Below are 23,659 nucleotides of genomic sequence, written 5' to 3'. Positions count from 1 at the left end.
GAGGACAAAGAATGCTGAGTTGCATCCAAAGAACACCATACCTACTGTGAAGCATGGGGGTGGAAACATCATGCTTTGGGTCTGTTTTTCTGCAAAGGGACCAGGACGACTGATCCGTGTAAAGGAAAGAATGAATAGGGCCATGTATTGTGAGATTTTGAGTGAAAACCTCATTCCATCAGCAAGGGCATTGAAGATGAAACGTGGCTGGGTCTTTCAGCATGACAATGATCCCAAACACACCGCCCGGGCAACGAAGGAGTGGCTTCGTAAGAAGCATTTCAAGGTCCTGGAGTGGCCTAGCCAGTCTCCAGTTCTCAACCCCATAGAAAATCTTTGGAGGGAGTTGAAAGTCTGTGTTGCCCAGCGACAGCCCCAAAACATCACTGCTCTAGAGGAGATCTGCATGGAGGAATGGGTCAAAATACCAGCAACAGTGTGTGAAAACCTTGTGAAGACTTACAGAAAACGTTTGACCTGTGTCATTGCCAACAAAGGGTATATAACAAAGTATTGAAAAACTTTTGTTATTGACCAAATACTTATTTTCCATCATAATTTGCAAATAAATTCATTAAAAATCCTACAATGTGATTTTCTGGAATTTTTTTTCTCATTTTGTCTGTCATAGTTGACGTGTACCTATGATGAAAATTACAGGCCTCTCTCATCTTTTTAAGTGGGAGAACTTGCACAATTGGTGGCTGACTAAATACTTTTTTCCCCCACTGTATCTCTTAACACCATCCATATGGTCAGCTCCAGGGTCAGCTCCATGGAAATATTGCAATCCTTCAGCCATTCCTGGACCTGTGTCCAGAAACAAGCTACAAATGGACAGTACCAAAACAAATGATCTAATGATTCTGTCTCTTCACAGCCAAATCTGCAGAGCTGGGAAGATTGTATCCCCCATACAAATAACATTCTATTGGTAGCAAGAATTTTATATAATAATTTTAATTTGAAAAATTCGAAGTTTTGAATCCGGCGTAATGGGATTTTTGCCCATTCTTCAAGGCAAAACTGCTCCAGCTCCTTCAAGTTGGATGGGTTCCACTGGTGTACAGCAATCTTTAAGTCATACCACATATTCTCAATTGGATTGAGGTCTGGGCTTTGACTATTCCAATACTATTTCCCCTTAAACCACTTGAGTGTTGCTTTAGCAGTATGCATAGTGTCATTGTCCTGCTAGAAGGTGAACCTCTGTCCCAGTCTCAAATCTCTGGAAGACTGAAACAGGTTTCCCTCAAGAATTTTCCTGTATTTAGCACCATCCATCATTTCTTCAATTCTGACCAGTTTCCCAGTCCCTGCCGATGAAAAACATCCCCACAGCATGATGCTGCCACCACCATGCTTCACTGTGGGGATGGTTTTCTCGGGGTGATGAGAGGTGTTGGGTTTGCGCCAGACATAGCGTTTTCCTTGATGGCCACAAAGCTCAATTTTAGTCTCATCTGACCAGAGTACCTTCTTCCATATATTTGGGGAGTCTCCCACATGGCTTTTGGCGAACACCAAACGTGTTTGCTTATTTTTTTCTTTAAGCAATGGCTTTTTTCTGGCCACTCTTCCGTAAAGCCCAGCTCTGTGGAGTGTACGGCTTAAAGTGGTCCTATGGACAGATACTCCAATCTCCGTTGTGGAGCTTTGCAGCTCCTTCAGGGTTATCTTTGGTGTCTTTGTTGCCTCTCTGATTAATGCCCTCCTTGCCTGGTCCGTGAGTTTTGGCGGGCGGCCCTCTCTTGGCAGGTTTGTTGTGGTGCCATATTCTTTCCAGAACATGTGTATATATACTGAGATCATGTGACACTTAGATTGCACACAGGTGGACTTTATTTAACTAATTATGTGACTTCTGAAGGTAATTGGTTGCACCAGATCTTATTTAGGGGCTTCATAGCAAAGGGGGTGAATACATATGCACGCACCACTTTTCCGTTATTTATTTTGTATAATTTTTTGAAACAACTTATTTTTTTCATTTCACTTCACCAATTTGGAAGTCCATTACATGAAGTCCAAATAAAAATCAATTTAAATTATAGGTTGTAATGCAACAAAATAGGAAAAACGGCAAGGGGAATGAATACTTTTGCAAGTATGCTGTTCTCATGGCATATCTCCCGCCTTCATATTCATGTCAACATACAGTACATTCTTTCAGAGGGCTATAGGAATACCTACGTGTGAGACCATCATATACCATCGGAGAGGCTTTTTATTATGTGATCAATGAGCGGGTGGGGTTCTCTTAATGTTTTGGTCGGGTGGTTATCCACAGGGGGCTGTTTCGATATCAAAACTCTGATTGTGTGGGTTCTGTAGGCCAAACTAGAGATTGTGATGGTAGTGAAAGGAGAGGCCTCGACTAAAGCTGCACTTACACACTTGACTTTAAACTGACCCTGACCTCTTCACCTCTGCAATATAAGCCATAGTTTGAGGTGAATGTACTGGATGACTAAGGTGGATAGCCTATATACTATGACAACATTTTTAACTTAGTAGGTCTTGATTTACTTGTGGTGTCAGTCTCTCAGCATTGCCACATTTTTTGTGTTATAGTGATGTGTGAATTTGACTCAATTTGACTCTGTGTTTGCTAGAGGTTCACAACTCGCTGTTCAATCAAGCAACTGTTACATGTCCTAAACAATACAGTATAGTGTTATGATAGTGAAATAACCATTGATTATAATAGTAGGTCATTTAGCAGACGCTCTTATCCAGAGCGAATTACAGGAGCAATTAGGGTTAAGTGCCTTGCTCAATGGCACATCGACAGATTTTTCACCTAGTCGGCTCGGGGATTAGAACCAGCGACCTTTCGGTTACTGGCACAACGCTCTTAACCACTAAGCTACCTGCCGCCCTTAATAATGCCTATGGTTCAAATGCTGCTTTAAAGCTGTGCCAAACAAAAAATATATGTCACTTTTTTTCAAACCTAAAGTAGTTGTAACACCATCTGAAAAGAAGCAGTTCATTTAATTTGAGTAGCTCTGCTGCACTGATGATGGCGGTGCGGCTGTAAACCACCTGTATTTCATAAGCAGCTCTACAGCCGCCCTTCCTCTGCTTGATTTAATGGTCATATACACTACCAGTCAAAAGTTTGGACACACCTACTCATTCAAGGGTTTTTCTTAATTTTTACTATTTTTTACATTGTAGAATAATAGTGAAGACTTCAAAACTATGAAATAACACATATGGAATCATGTAGTAACCAAAAAACTGTTAAACAAATCAAGATATATTTTATATTTGAGATTCTTCAAAGTAGCCACCCTTTGCCTTGATGACATCTTTGCACACTTTTGGCATTCTCTCAACCAGCTTCATGAGGTAGTCACCTGGAATGCATTTCAATTAACAGGTGTGCCTTGTTAAAAGTTAATTTGTGGAATTTCTTTCCTTCTTAATGTGTTTGAGCCAATCAGTTGTGTTGTGACAAGGTAGGGGGTGGTATACAGAAGATAGCCCTATTTGGTAAAAGACCAAGTCCATATTATGGAAAGAACAGCTCAAATAAGCAAAGAGAAATAACAGTCCATCATTACTTTAAGACATGAAGGTCAGTCAATACGGAAAATGTCAAGAACTTTGAAAGTTACTTCAAGAGCAGTCGCAAAAACCATCAAGCGCTATGATGAAACTGCCTCTCATGAGGACCGCCACAGGAATGGAAGACCCAGAGTTACCTCTGCTGCAGAGGATAAGGTCATTAGAGTTACCAGCCTCAGAAATTGCACCCCAAAGCAAGTAACAGACACATCTCAATATCAACTGTTCAGAGGAGACTGCGTGAATCAGGCCTTCATGGTCGAATTGCTGCAAAGAAACCACTACTAAAGGACACCAATAAGAAGAAGAGACTTGCTTGGGCCAAGAAACATGAGCAATGGACATTAGATCAGTGGAAATGTGTCCTTTGGTATGGAGTCCAAATTGGAGATGTTTGGTTCTAACCGCCGTGGCTTTGTGAGATGCGGTTTCATGAATGGATGATCTCCGCATGTGTATTTCCCACCGTAAAGCATGGAGGAGGAGGTGTTATGGTATGGGGGTGCTTTGCTGGTGACTTTTGTCATTTGATTTTCAACAGGACAATGACCCAACACACCTCCAGGCTGTGTAAGGGCTATTTTACCAAGAAGGAGAGTGATGGAGTGCTGCATCAGATGACCTGGCCTCCACAATCCCCCGACCTCAACCCAATTGAAATGGTTTGGGATGAGTCGGACCGCAGAGTGAAGGAAAAGCAGCCAACAAGTGCTCAGCATATGTGGGAACTCCTTCAAGACTTTTGGAAAAGCATTCCAGGTGAAGCTGGTTGAGAGAATGCCAGGAGTATGCAAAGCTGTTATCAAAGCAAAGGGTGGCTATTTGAAGATTTTGATTTGTTGATCACTTTTTTGGTTACCTCATGATTCCATATGTGTTATTTCATAGTTTTGATGTCTTCACTATTATTCTACAATGTAGAAAATAGTAAAAATAAAGAAAAACCCTGGAATGAGTAGGTGTGTCCAAACGTTTGACTGGTAGTGTATGTTAATGTACCATAATGAGATTAAATGAATGGGGACCACACAACTGAAAGAAAAAAACAAGAATTGTTTCCAACTAGTGACAGACAGCCACATAACACATGCCCGATAATAATCCGATATTACCCTGATTATGGAAGAAGAAGAAGTCATGTAAAGCCAGACAAAAACACAGCTTGTGGTGTAGTTTCGGTGTAGAGACATAGAGAACAATCACATAACCAAAATAGATATAACCACCTCCACCCTTATTGTAACTTCAGAAAGCATTAAAATCATACATAATCATTCGTCAAAAAAAATCGACAACTTTAAATGTCAGTGGCCCTCTGCCAAAACGAGGACTACTTTTACACACTACTACTTTAAGGTTAACATGCTACTCCTCTACTCCAGTAGGAGGACAGGACCTGGAACCAAAGTTCACCTAATTTTAAAATACACTCCAGTCTGATCAAAAGTGATTTAAACAGAGCTATTGTTGGAAGAAATCAGTAAAACTGGGCCGAAACATGCAACTGATTTAAATGCATGGGAAAGTATCCTGTCGAGGCAGACACGGGCTTTTGCCAATGACATGTGCACCATGGCCACTTTGGGGGGTGGAGGGCCTACAAGGCCACTGTGTATCAGGGCCCCATCAATGTAAAGTGTTTTGGCCAGAACAATAGCTATCTCTTACAGACACTGAGTGTCACACGACGGTAATGCATGTTCCCAGCTGCCAGGCACAAAGCTGTGCCTCTCAGGAAAATACAGTCATGCCATTGGAACAGAAAAACACTTCTATATATCCCAGCACACCAGATGTGCAGCCAAAGGACTCGCCCACAAGTACGTGTGCGCGCACACATGTACACAAAAACACACACACATACAAACACACAAATACCACCTGTCCTGGACGCCTAATGCCTGATTTATGGTAGAAAAGACAAGTGTATTCCGGGTTGGTTGCAGACAAAAGTGACGACAGAGCAGACAAAAAGACCTGTGCATTGGCTGCAGTGGAGGGTTGCAGACACCCCTTGGTTTTTGAAATGTCGCAGACACCCCCAGACGACACTTGTCTTTCCTACCATACATTTAACTTATTCTCCGAACTCCCATGGTCCTAGTTCCCTTAAAACACAAGACACATACACACCATATGCAGTGCTCTCCCTGTTACTTCTCCCACGCTAGTGATGTGCGAGTTGACTCATATAACCGCAGGGACTGCGGGTTATCTGCGGGGTGGGTTTAGGGTCATGAAATATTGTGTGGACAAAGAGCGGGTGGGTGTCGGGCGGGCGGGTTGAATGAAGAGAAAACAATGCATTAAAAATCCATAAATGTACAATTCTTGTGCAATTCATATCTATAGGCTACATTGAGGTTTTTCTTTGATTATTTTTATCTGGCATTAGTGCATAAGCCTAAGCTTAAGGTCCTAACCACGCGCGCCAAATACACGCCAATTGGTAAATACTTTTGGGAACTTGGGCAGAAAAAGTTAACGTTGATCCACTAAGGCAAACAGGACAATGTCGGAGTTTATTTCGATAAGAGAAAAGCTGCGAAATGGAGAGTTGAAAACAAAGAGGAGAGACAGAACATTTTTGTTTGGGAAATATGTTTTATGTGATTATTGTGAGGCACTATACAAATTCGACAGTCACAAGACAGGGACTTCAAATATGGCACGTCAAGGGAACTGTAGTCCTACTGTTCAGATGGGTTAAATGGAATAGTAACTGAAATCTGGACACTGACTGTAGGTCTATAACCTCACACATAGCCTAATATAATAATATATCACATAGTCTAATATAATCCTGCAGAATTAAGCAGTTCTTACAGTAAAATGATACACCAAATGTACGTTTTGACTCGTTCAGCATCTTGAGAGAATGAATGCGCGGTTAGGGACTGTCTGTATAGGTGCTATCGATATCAGCATCATAAAAGCTGATAGTATTTTAACCACATGAAATATGCATCCAAGCTGAAATTAAATCTTATCAGAAACATGTTGGGTCGTTTTAACAGCTTTTAATTCCCTTCAAAAACTGATGTCATTTGGAAATTTTGCATGGAAAATCTCTGCTCGAGAGAAGCAGAGATGAAAGAGAACTTTACCGATGTCAACTAGATTGAACCATTCATTATATCGATGTATGACATATTGTCTGGCGAGCAAGGATTTATTTAGTCTTCTAGGGCAACAAGTAATGACAGAAGAGAAGCTGCATGTATCTTATTATAGAGAAGTTGACTTGCAAATAGCCTACCAAAATGGCGGCAATTATAAGCAGAAACATAGGCCTGTCTAAATATAATTCCGCCATCTCTGACTGTACAGCGCATTTTCTGTATTTGCGGGTTAGGATCGGGTGCGGGCGTCAGATTTTCACTTTATCACATAGTCGGGCGGTTGCGGATGGGTTATTAGCAATTGCAGGCGGGTGCAGGTGAACAAATAGCTGACCTGCGCATCATACACACAAAAACACACGCACACACCCTGTTCAGTGCTCTCCCTGTCACCCACACTTGCCCCCTCCACCCCCCACCCACTTCCCGACCCTCTGCCCCAGCTGTCTGCTGCACTCAAGGCCTATGGGCTGATATTCTCTCCATGACATCAGGATCTCATGCACTTTCACATTCAGGCATGTGTCACTCCCTCTCATGTGCAGTGCACACACTGGCACATCAAGCCCACTAGCAGAGCAGGCCATGCATTCATGCCAACTCCCTGTGGAAGAAATGGGCATACTAGCCACATGTATAATTCTTGACATGGGCGACCTGCTGACACTGGGAAATATGTGCCTACTTACGTTTACATTTAAGTCATTTAGCAGATGCTCTTATCCAGAGCGACTTACAGTTAGTGAGTGCATACATTTTACTTACAACTGTAATGTACATTGTTCCAAATGATGATTGGGATATATTCCGTTTATTTATTATATATGCAGAATAGATAGGATTGTCTGAAATTTTAATGTGAAATGATATTTTATGAGGAATTTAACTTCTGATATGCTAATTGTGTTATTTTGTTGTTATTTTGCCACCTAAGTGAACATCAATTCATTTCTGTATATTTGAAATACACAGTTACAATGACATACACAAGTAGACTGGTATAAAATGACTTAATTCATGTTTCCCTCAAACCCATTTTACCCCAAATCAACTATGCTCCGTTGTTATGCAGATTGTGTTGTCTACTGAGATATTTTAACATTAAATTATTTCAATTAATTATTATATATCATAATTAACACAGATTTGATAATCATACAAGGAAGAAGTAGGAGTTAACAATACAGTATTATAATGGTATACTCATAAAATATGTCCTCCCCTCTTCCTTACCAAGTAGGTCAGTTGTTTAGGATCAAAAATATATCACCACGACTGACTAGCAATATCTTGAAAATATGATAACCACGCTTGTGGTGAGAGAATTGTAATAAAAAAGGACTTTATTCATGCACAGTGCATTCGGAAAGTATTCAGACCCCTTCACTTTTTCCACATTTTGAAACGTTACAACCTTATTCTAAAATTGATTAAATTGTTTTTTCCCTCATCAATCTACACACAATACCCCATAATAACAAAACAAAAACAGGTTTTTAGAAGAAATCTTTGAAAATGTATTAAAAATAAAAAGCTGAAATACACATTTACATAAGTATTCAGACCGTTTACTCAGTAATTTGTTGAAGCACCTTTGGCAGCGATTACAGCCTCAAGTCTTCTTGGGTATGACGCTACAAGCTTAGCACACCTGTATTTGGGGAGTTTCTCCCATTACTCTCTGCAGATCCTCTCAAGCTCTGTCAGGTTGGATGGGGAGCGTTGCTGCACAGCTATTTCCAGGTCTCTCCAGAGATGTTCGATCGGGTTCAAGTCCGGGCTCTGGCTGGGCCACTCAAGGACATTCAGAGACTTGTCCCAAAGCCACTCCTGCGTTGTCTTGGCTGTGTGCTTTGGATCGTTGTCCTGTTGGAAGGTGAACCTTCGCCCCAGTCTGAGGTCCTGAGCGCTCTGGAGCAGGTTTTCATCAAGGATCTCTCTGTACTTTGTTCCGTTTATCTTTCCCTCGATCTTGACTAGTCTCCCAGTCCCTGCTGCTGAAAAACATCCCCACAGCATGATGCTGCCACCCCCATGTTTCACCGTAGGGATGGTGCCAGGTTTCCTCCAGATGTGACGCTTGGCATTCAGGCCAAGGAGTTCAATCTTGATTTCATCAGACAAGAGAATTCTGTTTCTCATGGGCTGAGAGTCCTTTAGGTGCCTTTTGGCAAACTCCAAGCGGCTGTCATGTGCCTTTTACTGAGGAGTGGCTTCCGTCTGGCCACTCTGTCTGGCCACTCACCTCCCTGACCAAGGCCCTTCTCCCCCGATTGCTCAGTTTGGCCGGACGGTCAGCTCTAGGAAGAGTCTTGGGTGGTTCCACACTTCTTCCATTTAAGAATGATGGAGGCCACTGTGTTCTTGGGGACCTTCAATGCTGCAGAAATGTTTTGGTACTCTTCCCCAGATCTGTGCCTCGACACAATCCTGTTTCGGAGCTCTACGGACAATTCCTTAGACCTCATGGCTTGGTTTTTGCTCTGACATGCACTGCCAACTGTGGGACCTTATGTAGACAGATGTGTGCCTTTCCAAATCATATCCAATCAATTGAATTTACCACAGGTGGACTCCAATCAAGTTGTAGAAACATCTCAAGGATGATCAATGGAAACAGGATGCACCTGAGCTCAATTTCGAGTCTCATAGCAAAGGGTCTGAATACTTATGTAAATAAGGTATATCTTGTTTTTATTTGTAATACATTTGCAAAAATGTCAAAAAACATGTTTTCGCTTAGTCATTATGGGTTATTGTGCGTAGATTGATGAGGATTTTTTATTTATTGAATCCATTTTAGAATATGGCTGTAACCCCCTAGAAAAATTAAATAAAATAACAAATAAAATAACAAATGCTGTAATGAATCAAAATGTGAAAAAAGTAAAGGGGTCTGAATACTTTCCGAATGCACTGTATGTGGCCTGTTTTCTTCACAGTTTACCTCAAATTCACCTCACTTCTGTGTAGTTGATGCTGGACAAGCTAAATTGCATACATTCATGTACACATTTTCTATCATTATTACTGGAATTGGGATTCAATCCGATGGCGCATTGTAGAACACTTGACATTTTAATAATTTCCATTTGAGCGGACTTATGCAGCGTTCACCGTGAATGTGGTCTCTGTGAACACAGGAGCATTGTCTTTAAAAGGCGCGTTGTCAACAACGTCCGATTGAATTGAATACCGGCATATATTAATATCACATTTCCAGTCACAAATTAACTCACCTCTGTGTAGTGGGTTCTGGATAAGCTAGGTTGCATGTATTGTTTTGCTACAGAGCAATTCCACAGTAACAGAGTTGCTCTGAGACTAAAATGTATGCCAAATAAAAACCATTGATTTCAAAGTTCAACAAACCAAACAACTTTATGCACAAGGACTACTTTTTACACCGACAATTTAACAAAAGCACATTTACTGGAAGAACTGTGCAGATGCAAAGTTTGGTAACAGAATCTTGGTAAAATCTTCCTCAGTTTTGTGTGTCCACAATTGCCAAAAACTCTGTTAAATATCTGCTCCGAATTAAGATTCAACTATGTCTGCAGAAAGAATGCGGTTCCAGCGATGACATGACACATTGACTTAGAAAAATCTCTTTTGGTTATTGAACTACAGTAAGTGAAGTGGATTCACACCCAGTAATGGAATTGCGGTAACGGAATTTCATCATGCGTCGCTGATCTGTACTACACAGAAATGCATAATTATGGATATGAAAGTCATTCTCTTCAGGGTGATGTATCCTAAATAGGTACACAAAGGTATGAGTATGCATTATCCTCCTTTGGATTTTGGGGCATTATTCTACACACTGGCTGTTATTGTAATGAGCTCTGCCCCCAAAACAAGACCAAATTTGGTTGGTCCGGACTAGACCAAATCTGAACCAATCATAGACGTCTATGTTTCACAAGTTTGGACATCAAAGTACAGCACAGTAGACTACAGTTCAGTACAGTACAATACAGTACATTAGTGTACATTAGTGAACATTCTCTCAGTTGATATCAGTTGGCAGGGGTCTTTACTTGAACATTATTGTGTTTTGATGTATTTCTAATACTTTTAAGACTTTTCTGGTAGATGTTTTCTAAGACCCCTTTTCCACCTGTTTGACCAGAAATCAAAACCTTAGCTTATTCCAATTTTTTGGGCTGGAAAATGGTTGAAAATGTAGATATGCCTTCATTTCTAAATAATATAGACTCTTAGCTTTCATTTGACACCCTCCTATGAACTTCACATGTTGGCACTCATTGGTCCTTTCACATGGAAATGACCTACACAAGATCTCTTAGGACTTCCTATTTGGAATATGTCTGCTTGCCTGAGTTACCGTAGTGCTGTGCATTATCCCTCTGCTCGGCCTTCCTGAGTCTACAGGCCTATGAAAAAGCCTGCCACCTCTTGAGCAGGACAGGGGGCTGTAGTTGGGGGCTGTGTGTGTGTGTGTGTGTGTGTGTGTGTGTGTGTGTGTGTGTGTGTGTGTGTGTGTGTGTGTGTGTGTGTAGGGAGGCTGGGGGGAGCAGCCATAAAAACCCAGGCAGGAGGACACCGGCACAAGGATTTATTTCACACACACCAAGCTCATGTTTACGCCTGCACACTGCACAAGTGGGAGCTTATGAGGGAGGTATTGTACACATGAGGCAGGGAGGTGTGTGTGTGTGTGTGTGTGTGTGTGTACATTTCAGTGTGGGTAGCTGCAGTCTGTGGATGTGTGTGCAGACGGACATGACTGAAGCTGTGTTTACACAGGCAGCCCAATACACAAATTGGTTTTTTCACCAATCACATCAGATCTTTTCACATCAGATCTTTTTCAGAGCTGATCTGATTGGTCAAAAGACCAATTAGTGAGAACGCAGTCTGAGTGTGGCTGTGTGCCTATCTGGGCTTCTGTATCAGTGTGACAGTGGTGCTTGTATTCCTCTGTGTGTGTGTGTGTGTGTGTGTGTGTGTGTGTGTATGTGTGTGTGTGCACTGCATGCGTGCATTCATGTGTACAGTATGTACCTGTAAATAATAATGTATACAGTTGTGTTGTGTACATCTGCATGTGCATTAGGAGTCTCCGTATGTGTATGTGAGTACATGCATGAATGTGGAAGTGACTCCACCCTGGAGCAATGTACCGAATTTGCTGTAGAACCTCCTGTGGGGCTGGGGGGAAGCCCATGCAGGCTGTGTAATGGCAGAAGGAGAGCAGAACTTGGTGAGCGTCACAACGGCCCATAGCCTCTCCATCTTCTCCCTCTCAAAAGACTCCATTGTTCCCTGTGTGGAGGGAGAGAGCAGAGCTAAAGGGGGATGAAGCCGGCGGACTGGGGGCGGCTGGGGCAGTGGGTTTTGGGTTTTGGGACGCTGCCTAAAACTACATGGAGGAGAGTGCAAGACACAGGCCAGCTCTGTGTGCCTCACAGCTCACTGTTGGAGCGCTGCCCAGGGTTAGCAGTGCCGTACGAAAAACTCCACAACACAACATGAAAAACACACCTAACCGTCAGAGAACCACCCTGGGTGGCGAGAGCTAACAGACTCAGCAGTCTCAGGCAGTCCATACAGGACCGCATTTGGCCGTAGTTGGTCTTGATTCAGGGGTGTGGTCATTTTGTGCATTACCTGACTGGACCAATCAGCTTTCGCTGCAGACTTCTACCCCTGTGCATGCTGGGTAGTGGTGTGTGCTGCTTTTACACTAAAGATTGTGTGGAAACAGTTTAGTGTAAAAAGCACAGTGTTATGAGTAAATTAATTACTTGCTGTGTCACCAGCTCTTGTTTGGCTTGTCGAGATTTTGGGGACAATTACTTGGGAATTTGTTGACTTTAGACAGTGTCATGGAAACTTAATTTGATAAGCAACAGCCCAAAAACAATGGAGCAACAAAGACAATACAACGTCTGAATTCTACCATCACCCATAAAAATAAAAACATGTCGCAAGCCAGTGTATGTTTGTGGAGTGTTTTCACTTGTTTATTGAAACAGTATGAACAAAAACACTGCAATTAAATAAAAGAAAAAATCTGACAGTAAAATGAAAAACCTAGATCTGATAATATGGAGCAAAAGCGGAAACAAACGTCGTTGCAAACAGTTGCAGTGTCTAAAGCGGAGTCATTAAACAATTACCATCACTCATTCAGTGCAATTATTAACTGAGTTCTTAAAGCAAGCGGAGCTAAGCTGAGACTGAATAATTTTTACACCCATTAATGTCCACTAACGATTATGAAGAAAATGTAGACATTGCTGCCTAAAACTGTGCACCTAAAACTGGGTGCAACCATGGAAGTCAAAACATCCTTTGCATGCATTCAGGGGGGAACTTGTATTTAAAGATTGTGTGTGTTTGCTTGGTATACTCTATCCCAACTAAAGTAAGCAGAAGTACAGTAAATACATTGTAAAGGACAACGCTACCAGAATGGGGGCTTTTGTGAAAACCTGAAGTCGTCAAAGCTGTCCTATTGGAATGGGGGGCAGTTAAAGTACAGTCAATTCACATTAATGCACTCCAAAAGTAAAATCTCCAAACTATCCAGGGAATACCAGAGACAGTGGCACAAACCCTTCTGCAAAATTTCACGGATATGTATTACGTTTTTATATGTCAGTGTTAAAGCTGGCAGAATGTCACGTTACACTTGCAAATGAGGCATCTTTTCATTAGCCCCTCACTAACCCTCAGAACATGAGCACAATGTCGAAACAACTTCTGCAAACAGTGCTTCATACAGTTGTTGAACATTTTGGTAGCTAGGGACTCATTGGCTAGGTGTTAAGGTGAGAAAATACTATGTGGATGTGGTTCAGTTGGGTCCATTGGCCACAATTGCCTATGGCTGCTTTGCAATGTTCCATTAACTGAATGCTATAATGAGCAACTGCAACATATAATCAAGTTATAACTGTAGTCCCTTTGCATGGTATATACACCCTATTAAATTCACAACATTCTCTCCCGCCTTTTTTCTTCTGTATTCACCTTTTTATTTTTATTTTGTATGTTTCTTTGTGTCGTGTGTTTAGGTCCTCTTCACCAACTCAAATGCAAATCGGAATGAATGTACACACCACTGCATAAGAGAGAGCGTTTTCTACCACAAGTTAGATAATCCCTTACTTTCTTTATTTTTACAAACACAAAAATCCTGAAATTCACTGTGACATCCTGTGGGTCACGGTCAACCCCCCCGTTTGGTTATTGGTGTGGAGGGTTGCTGTGTGGTTGGGCGCAGGACCATTGATATCAATGGCCCTGTCTGGGGGTTGGGGGAGAAGAGGGGAAGTGGGCAAACATCCTCCCCCTCCTTTTGGCAACAGTCCAAGTGCTGGTAGCATGCTTGTTTAATGACAGGAAATTACGTAGTTCAGCAGTTCAGAATTGCCAGAACTTTTTGGGGACTTCCTGTCTTACAGCCTTTCTCCTCAGGGGCTGAGGGATGAAGAGAGAAGGAGAAAGAGAGTGTAAGACACACAGGCCAACACATATACACACAAAACAAAATCTGGTAATGGCTCATAAAAATTTCAGTTGATGATTGAAAAAGATGGTTTGGAAAAATAATATCTAAAAAGTTGCTTGGTTTAGGATTTTAAAGATAACACAGCACATGGAGAACATTAACTTTAGTAGATTTTTCATGAAATGTCATAATTCGTAGGGGGAGTCACCATTGACCCCAAAATGAGGAAATAAAAACATGGGTGATTGTAATTTAGTTAATTCAAAAGTCACACATATACAGGAGGTTATCTTAGTTATGGACACTACAGACATTCGGCTTGTATAAGGATATAGTTTGTTTTGAATGGTTTTAAGGAGAAACATACTTTAAATAACGGTTTAGGTCAAATTGGAACAATTAAAAAATCTAAAGCGTTTCAAAATGGACCAACGACAAATCTCCTTGAATTAGTTATCAGGATAACACATTCAAGCTGACAGCCTTGAGTTGCTACTCCGCTTCGAACCATTAAGCCATTGAGACAGGAAGCATAATCAACCAGAACTGATGATGTAAAGTCAAACAGCTGGGAAAGCATTTGTCAAATGGACCCACTAAGTCCATACATGAGCCTTTTGACCGAAATTGAAGCGCGAATAGAGCCACTTCTTTCACTGAATGAACAATGCCTGATGGCTCATTGGCCCATGAGTGGATGTCTCAGAGAGCAGTAGCAACCAACAGCCTGTCGATCGGCGACAGACAGACACATAACAAAGAATGCATCCCAAATGACACCTATTCCCCTTTAAAGTACACTACTTTTGACCAAAGCCCTATGGGCCCTGATCAAAAGTAGTGCACTATAAAGGGAATAGGGTTCTCTTATTTTCCTTTGTTATGTGTCAGTGACTTTGAACCACAGAGAGTCGTAGAGTTAAGATGATTAACTGGGAAAATAATCAAAGAGAAAATTACAGAAACCAAGATGCTCTCTTTTGTGTCAGCCTTTTTCTTAGCAGCAGCAGCCCTATGGCATAAAAAACTTTCCCTGTTAGCAGGCAAGCACATCCCCAAACATGACAGTATTCTCAGAGGAAACATTTGAAACATTTATAAATAAAACTTCCTTTTTAAAGGAATACGGACACTTCTATTTGAATCTATGATTCAAATGTGTTATGTTCAGAGGACCAGTTATGGTTGAAAAGTGATGCAGGTTGTCTTATCTATTAAAACACGTGCTTGGTAACACCCACTTCACCATAGTAGTTCGGGATTTTGGCAATGAAGCCCTTTATCTACTTCCCCAGAGTCAGATGAACTTGTGAAAAGCAAACAGTGGAGGCTACTGAGGGCAGGACGGCTCATAATAATGTCTGGAATGGCGCGAATGGAATCGCATCAAACACATGGAAACCATATATTTGATACCATTCCACTAATTCCGCTCCAGCCGTTACCACGAGCCCATCCTCCCCAATTCAGGTGCCACCAACCTCCTGTGATAGCAAATGTTATATCTCTGTGTCCAGTATGATGGATGCTAACTGATCCCAAAGACTTTCAGTGTTTTCGCTAAGCTAGTTAGCATTGGCTTGCTAAACTACCTTTAACTATCCTCATACTGGATGCAGAGTTAATTTTAAAAATGGTATCCATGAGTTAATCTGACTCTGGGGAAGTAGAGAAAGGGCTTCATTGCCAAAATCCCAAACTAACCCTTTCAAGTACATGCATAAGTTGTGAAAATGAGAGTATTGTGCATGGTTTTATACAGTAGTAGCTTCACGCTTCTACAGCATGCTTAGTCCTCTACTAAGATCACAACAAGGCAAACAGGACATGCAGAGTGCGTGTGTGTGCATGCGTACATGTGCATATGAGCATGTGTGTGTATCAATAGAAATAGAGTGACCAATTCTAGTTCAATGGGTGTATCCCTTGGAGGTACTTACGAGTATTTGCCCATTCTCCTCACCAAGGCAATCACCACAGCGATGACAATGATCACTGCCACCAATGCGCCAATCACAATACCCACCACTTGTCCAGAGCCAGTGCTCTCTGTGGAAGGAACACAAAGACCGAGTTACCCCACCAGACTGACCTCGATAGGGAATCAACAACACGTTTGGTGAAAGAACAGGAAGGAAACAGAGAGAAGGAAAAAATGAATGGAAAGAGGGAAACAGAGCAAAGACAAAAAATGAGACAATCAACTAAAAGGCAAGGATAGAAATGAAGAGACCAGGGGGCAGAGCAATCTCATGGTGTCTTGAGCTCTATATATCATTGCCCCTCTATTTGATTCCCGCCTATGGGAGCACAGACAGACTGTAGCATTGATATATTTGTAGCTGATATCTCCTATCCTTACCCTCAGGCTCCTCCACCACCAACTCCTCCTCAGCCTCTGCCGTGGTCTCGGCTTCGGGATACGCCGGGGCCATGGTGGCGACAACAGGGGCCTCCGTTGTGGCCGCCTCCTGCTCGGCAGCCTCAGTGGTGGAGGCAGGGGCTTCGGTCTCCACGGGAGCGGTCTCCGTCACCTCAGAGGCAGCCCCATTGGCCTCGGTAGCGACAGGATTTTCGGTGGCAGGGGCTTCCGTTATGACCTCCTCGGCCGCAGTCTTGGGTTCAGCCGTGGGGGCATCGGTGGCGGATTCTTCTTTGAGGGCCTCGGTGGCAGCAGGGGTATCTGACACCCAGTCTAATGGTGTCACCAGTGTGCCTGAGGGGCAGCAAAGAGAGGTCAGAGGCTGGTAGAGGCAAATTAACAATATTCACACACGCTGAAGAGAAGGGCTACCACTTGTGATTGGATACATGACAATTGAGGTGAATTACTTTTTGAACACGACCATAAACTTTACTCTCTGTCATTTCGCAATCGTTTTGAAATGTATTCGCTGGAAAGAGGGGACAACAGTTGGAAAGTCCTTCAGTGCAAGGACATTGTGGGAAAACTAAAGAAAAAACGACGTAAATATGAACACTCTTCCTTGACATCTATTTTTCCTCTCCCAGCCCATGGCTTGACTCATCAGTAGCAGTGAGAACATGGCTGCCACACCCCATGACTGAACAAATGTTGGTCCTCCCTCCTCCCTTGTCCCATCCAACCTGCCCCTCTCCGTCCTGTCTTGGGCCGTGTTTGCGCACGTGCATGCCTCATCCGCTGCCTCATTTCCTGTTCATGGAGTCTCCGCCATAACAGCCCCTGGATGGGGATGGCAGGAAGTCAGCATATGAGGCCATACCATTAAAACATAGTCACTAAGAGGGGAAAGCAACCATGGACAATTCAGCTGGGTGTTTAACAGAGAAAATGGCATCCAAATTACTTGGATGTGTTGGAATTTGTTGTTCGTGAAATTACCAGAGAGACCAAAGATCTACATGGATCTCAACCTCAAAACATCCTCTCATCTGGCCATTTTTGGATGGCAATAAGAGTTGCAAAGGAAGCTCTTTGAGTTCAGTGGGCTGTCTTTTTTTAATCCTTATTTTACCAGGTAAATTGACAGGGGAGAGGAGAGGGGATGAATGAGCCAATTGGAAGCTGGGGATGATTAGGTGGCCATGATGGTATGAGGGCCAGATTGGGAATTTAGCCAGGACACCGGGGTTAACACCCCTACTCTTACGATAAGTGCCATGGGATCTTTAGTGACCACAGATCTTTAGTGATCTTTAGTGGGACGTTAAAAGGACACCCTTTTAACGTCCCATCCAAAAGACGGCACCCTACACAGGGCAATATCCCCAATCACTGCCCTGGGGCATTGGGATATTTTTTGGGACCAGAGGAAAGAGCGTATCCTACTGGTCATCCAAAACCACTTTCAGCAGCATCTGGTCTCCCATCCAGGAACCAACCCTGCTTAGCTTCAGAGGCAACCCAGCAGTGGGATGCAGGGTGGTATGCTGCTGTCAATGCTTGAAGAGAAATGTACCATCATCTATCCTATAATTGTATGAAACCCTCTTGTAATAAGAATAGCCTCTTTGATCAAAGGGTTGGACCGCAAAGTACAAGCTGAGTGAGACCTTACTGTTGTGCTCTACAACCCAAGTCCTATCTGTGCCTGTTTGAAATATTCCCCTCCACACCACAACTGAAAGCTTTGCTTGGACAGCGCAGCATCGAAATTAAGAAGTAGAAGTCCATTTTAGTGAAGGACTGAAATTATGGTTAACTTGCAAACTGGCAACATGTTCTTTTGCAATCGCTCCTTTTTCCTGAAAGTACTCTTTGCCCTTTCGAATATGCAGTTCAAAACTTCTCCCAACTCCAGAAATAAGACACTGAGCGATCTGTCTAAACTTAGAACCTGACATCATTTCTTCGTCATTTTCCCCGATTGTTCGAGACCGTTCATAATAGAGAATGCTTTACGAGATAAAAAATAACATTGACTAGCTGACTCCCTCTCTCTCTAGTTGTCCCAGACCCATTATTCTTAGTTCCCTATTTGCTCAAACGTTCATTAGCAACAAGCAGGTTTAAATATAACAAAACATTTGTTCTCCAACGACGGATCGTGAAGCGCTTGAAACTGCAACGTTTCTGTTTGCTTGGAATGTCTGTGATGATAAAGTGCCCATGCTCGAGTGAGAATGTCCTTGCGCTATACGTATTCATGTCCCCCCACCCCCCTCCGCTAACAATTGCTTCATTATGTCTGCTGTGCTCACAATTAGCTCTAAGTACTATTTCCTTTCCACTGTGCTGGCTAATACAGATGCGCTAGTGAGGAAGAGAACACAACCACTTTCTACATCTCTCTCCCACCATACGTTTCTCTCCATCCCTCTCTACCACTCTTTCTCCCTATCTTCTCTCTGCCCCGCCTCACCCCATGAATTAAAAGTTGTCCTGATAAACGTTTTGGGAATGCTGTAGCTCAGCAAGAGGAGAGTGGTGTAAAAGGGTGGAGGGTAACCGAAAGGGAACGGTATGTTTCTTACTTAAAGAGGGGAGAGCCCAGCGGCAGCCCCTTCCGTTTATTCGCTCTCACACTCTCCCTATTTTGTGAACAGGGGCCTAGTCCCATAGTCTGTCTCTGATTTAATGTCCCATGATAGCCTGACCTCAGACCAGATGTGTGTATGTGCATGTGTGAGTGCGTGCGTGCATGCTTGAGTTTGAGTGTGTGTGTTTGAGTGTATGTGTCATCAGCTCGCTTAACCACCGCTGCGCATTAAAAGTCTTTCTTAATGACCCTGCTTTAAAATTTCTCTCAAACAAGCTCTTTGGGGAGAAGGGGGAGGGGCATAAAAGGCAGGCAGGCAAAGGGGCGAGAGTGAAAAGTGAGAGAGTGAGAGAATACAGGAAAGGGCCGGGAGAAGTGGTGGGGCCCGTTTGGGGTGGGGATCCTGCCTGTCGGACAGTAATGGCATCGTGAGAGAGAAAGACAGAGAGGGGAAAAGAGAGAGAGGGAGGGAGCAGGACACATCCATCACCATCACAATCAGCTGCCATTGAGGCTCCCTTGTGTGTGCATGTGAGTGTGTGTGTAAATCTGTGCTAAGCTGTCTGTAGACAGGAAGGGCCCATCTCCAGACGTGTGAGGGAGTGTGTGTCTGTTGTGGCCCCGGAGCCCAAGAATGTTGTTCCTTAGCTGGGGAGGGAGGTATCTGCCCATCCCATCTCATCACGGTATGGCACCGCGCAGCACAGCTAGCCTCCCACGCTAGATGTAGGAGTCGCGCATAAATACATAGCGCCGTAACTCGCTGCCTGGCACTTTGAGTTGAGTGGAAGGTCCGATAGCCAGAGTGGAATATTCCAACTGGCTCTTATCTTAGACACAATAGTGTCCACATACAGGCCGCGTTTATTTTCCCATGAGTGGAGATACAGGACATTAAACATTCCGCTTCTGGACAACATCACTGAGGCCACCAATGGCACAATACTTATATGAAGCCACGGGCCTATATCAAATGAACTTGAACAATATATCAGGCAAATAATATACATCATCAATAACAGACTTTTGTGAAATATCGAGTCATCACAAGAAATACACAGTTTATTAGGTACACCACCCCGTTCACAAAAATTGTTCGCTCCTACAGACAGTGAGTCACGTGGCCTTGGCTTGCTATATAAAGCAGGCAAACAGGCTTCGAGACATTCAGTTACAGTTCGATTGACCGTTACAATGGGCAAAACAAGTGACCTAAGCGACTTTGAGCGTGGTAGGATCGTCGGTGCCAGACGCGCAGGTTCCAGTATCTCAGAAACGGCCAGCCTCCTGGGCTTTTCATGCACGACAATGTCCAGGATTTACAGAGAATGGTGCAGTACAACAGTGGTGTGTAGAACGGCATCTCGGAATGCAAAACTCGTCGGTCCTTGTCACGGATGGGCTATTTCAGCAGACGACCACACCGGGTTCTACTCCTATCACCTAAAAACAAGAAGAAGCTGCTCCAATGGGAATACAATCACCAACACTGGACAACGCCTGGTCCAACACATCCTGGTTCCTGTTGCATCATGCTGATGGCAGAGTCAGGATTTGGCGTAAGCAGCATGAGTCTTTTGCCCCATCCTGCTTGGTGTCAACTGTACAGGCTGATGGCGGTGGTGTAACGGTTTGGGGAATGTTTTCCTGGAACACGTTAGGTCCCTTGAGCAACGTTTCAACGCCACACCTTGTAGAATCCATGCCACGAAGAATTCAGGCTGTTCTGGAGGCAAAGTGGGGTCCGACCCGGTACTAGATGGGTGTACCTAATAAACTGGTATAGAGTGTATAGAGATAAATATATCCTGTCAAACTCATCAATCTATTATTGATTACATTTTGGCAGTACATTAAGTTAACTTTTCCCTCCTTTTCCACCTCTGCTGGACAATACAGCAAAAATGAATTGAGATGACTTAAAGGGAGCCACAATAAATATATCAGGGAACTTTAGTAAGATATCAAGTGAAAACATCAAATGATTCTCAGTCCACTGTTGTATACGTTTCTATGAAGCCCTGTGGGTCTTTTCTTCTTTGCTCCGTGTCTGGCCCTTTGGAGTAGGTGCTAGAGACGTGAGACATTCATGTTCATGCTGACAGTGAAGACACACAAACCCTTGGCTCAGCCATGTTGTGGGAGTGCCCCCTTGGTCTAATGGCAGGGCTGAATTACCCTCTCTGTCAGTGCCTGCCACACCAACCCTACAACTACGTCTGGGGCTACCTCGTTCGCGAGCTAAAATGGCCTTCGCCAGGGCCGACTCAAATAGATGTTTGTTTTCTCACCGCACAGATTCTGCTTTACAGAGGTAGGCTTACAACTTTCAACTTTACATTTTGGATGGCAAAAAACAAGAGACGTAAGCGATGCTTTCCTGAGTTGATTTTACAGTGCGCGCCTCATATTCGGCGTATGAGCGCACACTTGAGTCACTTTACAAGCTGGCACGGACAGAGGGCATTGACCCGTGTCTGCAGCCAGATGTGCTGGATGGAGTCTTTCAAAGGCGAGTGGCTCAGACAAAGCTCATTATGAGCTGGGAGGGGCGTCGGCGAGGAATGCAGGGGAGTCAAGCATCAACAGGCTCTGTTCGGAGCGCGTGCAGGTTGTTATATATATTTTTTTTATTAGATTTTTTTTTTGTCAGGGTGTGGAGCAGAGAGGAGAAGCTCGAGGAGTTAACGTTCTTACAAACAGGCCTTCGTTGGAAAGGGGCGCGTCTGGTCGGTAAAGGTTGCCGTTTAAAAATAAACCCCACCAACTTCCTCCCGCCCCTAGACTCATCAACCGGGAGTAGGGGGAATAGTATCAGGGGGCGGCTGGAGTGAGGGGTGAGGGGGCCTGTAAAGCTTGATACCCTGCCAAAGATGGGTAAATGTGGAGGGGGCGGTGGGTCCTGGCAGTCTAACAACACGCGGTAGGGGTGGGGCAGCGGCAGCAGCCCTCACTGTTAAGCCCTCACGTAGCCGGGTGTTCTCTCTCCCGGTCCCATCCATATGACAGTCTTAAATATAGAGCTACCCTCTATTAATACCCACACGCAAACCAGCCCTGCCCTGCTGCACTCTGTCTCTGCCCCCTCCTCTCCTTCCCTCCCTCCCCATTGGGAAAAGCTTTCCTACCCAGGACTGGCGAGGGAGAGTGGGAAAGGGAGAGAGATGGAGAGGGATTAGCTTTCCGATCAACGTGTACAGTGTGTATCTTTGGCAAGTCAGACCCGAGCACTATTTGGTAACCTTCCAAAGGATATTCCTTTTTCTCCCTGCCGGCAGCCAAGAACTCATGTGCACGAGGCACAAGACCTAGCACCATTACATCACATTCCCCCTTGTCTCCAAATCAAACTTTTCCTCCTGCCAGAGGCTTGGGGAGGGGGGGGGTGGGGTTAGAATCGACACAGACTGTCCACCCAGTCGCCCCTCTTCATTACATTGACACCCTCAGCCAAAGCTTCTTTTTCCATCCAGGATGAGCCAAAGCAATTCACTGCTAAATGAACTTATACCTAGAGGAGAATCTAGAAGAGAATACAAGAGTCCTATACCATAGCCGAACACATTTTTAAAGACTACTGTGAAGAATAAAATAAAACACACATCAAACAAACCAAAGAAAACGCGTGTACGCTCTTCCGAGAGTGGAACTTTTGAACTAAGGACAAAGAACTAAGAGCAGCCCCGAGATTCAAATTCAGGACGCGGCAGGATACAAGCCAAACAGACAAAGGGTGTGTGAATATGAGAAGAGAGGTGTGGTGTGTGTGTGAGTAAGTGTGAGAGCCAGACAGAGAGAACACGGTGTGCTAGGAGGGCTCGAGCCCTGGATGTTGACTTACTTGCGTGTGCGACGGCACAGAAGGGGCCGACCAGGCCCAGCAAGAGCAGCAGCTGAACTTTGATCATGGTGACAAGTAGTCTTCTCCTTCGGTCAACGGCGTACAGAGGCCACCAGGGCAAAGAGCAACACTAGACCCTATCACACACAGCACCACCTGCACTGGAGTCTCAAGGGAGGTAGCAAAAAATATAAAAAAGGTATTGAGGAAAAAGTTTCAGAAAAAGTCCCAGGGAACTTGTTGCGGTTGTAGATACAGACTTTGGCCGTCAGCGGCGGCGAAGGCAGACGGCTTCGGAGGCTGAGGGAGAAAGGCGTGGAGCGCTCAAGGGATGTCAACAGGGCAGAAGAAGAGAGAGAGAGGAGGTCTGGCTGCTTGGTAGAATGGAGAGAGACAGGCACAGGGCAAGGGAGAGAGAGAGTGTGAGCGTGTCGGCAGTGGAGGTGGGGTGCTGGTGCTGGTGGGGTGTGTGATGGGGAGGGAGGGGGGGCTGAGCAGTGTAAGGTGGTCTCAGCCCTGGTCCTGCCTCCCTACTTGAACAGGCCAGTCCCGAGTGAGCCCCACTCTTCATGCAGTCCACCCCTCTCCAGTCCACCGTGAGGCTGCTGACTGCCTTGCAATACCAGCAGCACACACAGAAATACTGTATATACAAAAACATTTATACACA

At 44.0% G+C, this 23,659-nt stretch overlaps 1 protein-coding gene across 1 annotated transcript; it reads right to left on the bottom strand.

Annotated features, from left to right (window-relative positions):
- Positions 1-12,668: 12,668 nt before the first annotated feature.
- Positions 12,669-23,444, bottom strand: LOC121545950 (threonine-rich protein). The gene is made up of 4 exons (XM_041856892.2): positions 22,990-23,444; positions 16,550-16,903; positions 16,128-16,236; positions 12,669-14,156 (listed from the first exon to the last, which is right to left on the bottom strand). The coding sequence occupies exons 1-4, from the start codon at positions 23,054-23,056 to the stop codon at positions 14,150-14,152; spliced, it is 537 nt and encodes a 178-aa protein (XP_041712826.1). The 5' UTR covers positions 23,057-23,444; the 3' UTR covers positions 12,669-14,149.
- Between the last annotated feature and the right edge of the window lie 215 nt (positions 23,445-23,659).

The sequence above is a fragment of the Coregonus clupeaformis genome, chromosome 30 (genome assembly GCF_020615455.1).
Source record: "Coregonus clupeaformis isolate EN_2021a chromosome 30, ASM2061545v1, whole genome shotgun sequence".
NCBI classification, from domain to species: domain Eukaryota; kingdom Metazoa; phylum Chordata; class Actinopteri; order Salmoniformes; family Salmonidae; genus Coregonus; species Coregonus clupeaformis.
This window is presented reverse-complemented; position numbering and strand designations above follow the sequence as displayed.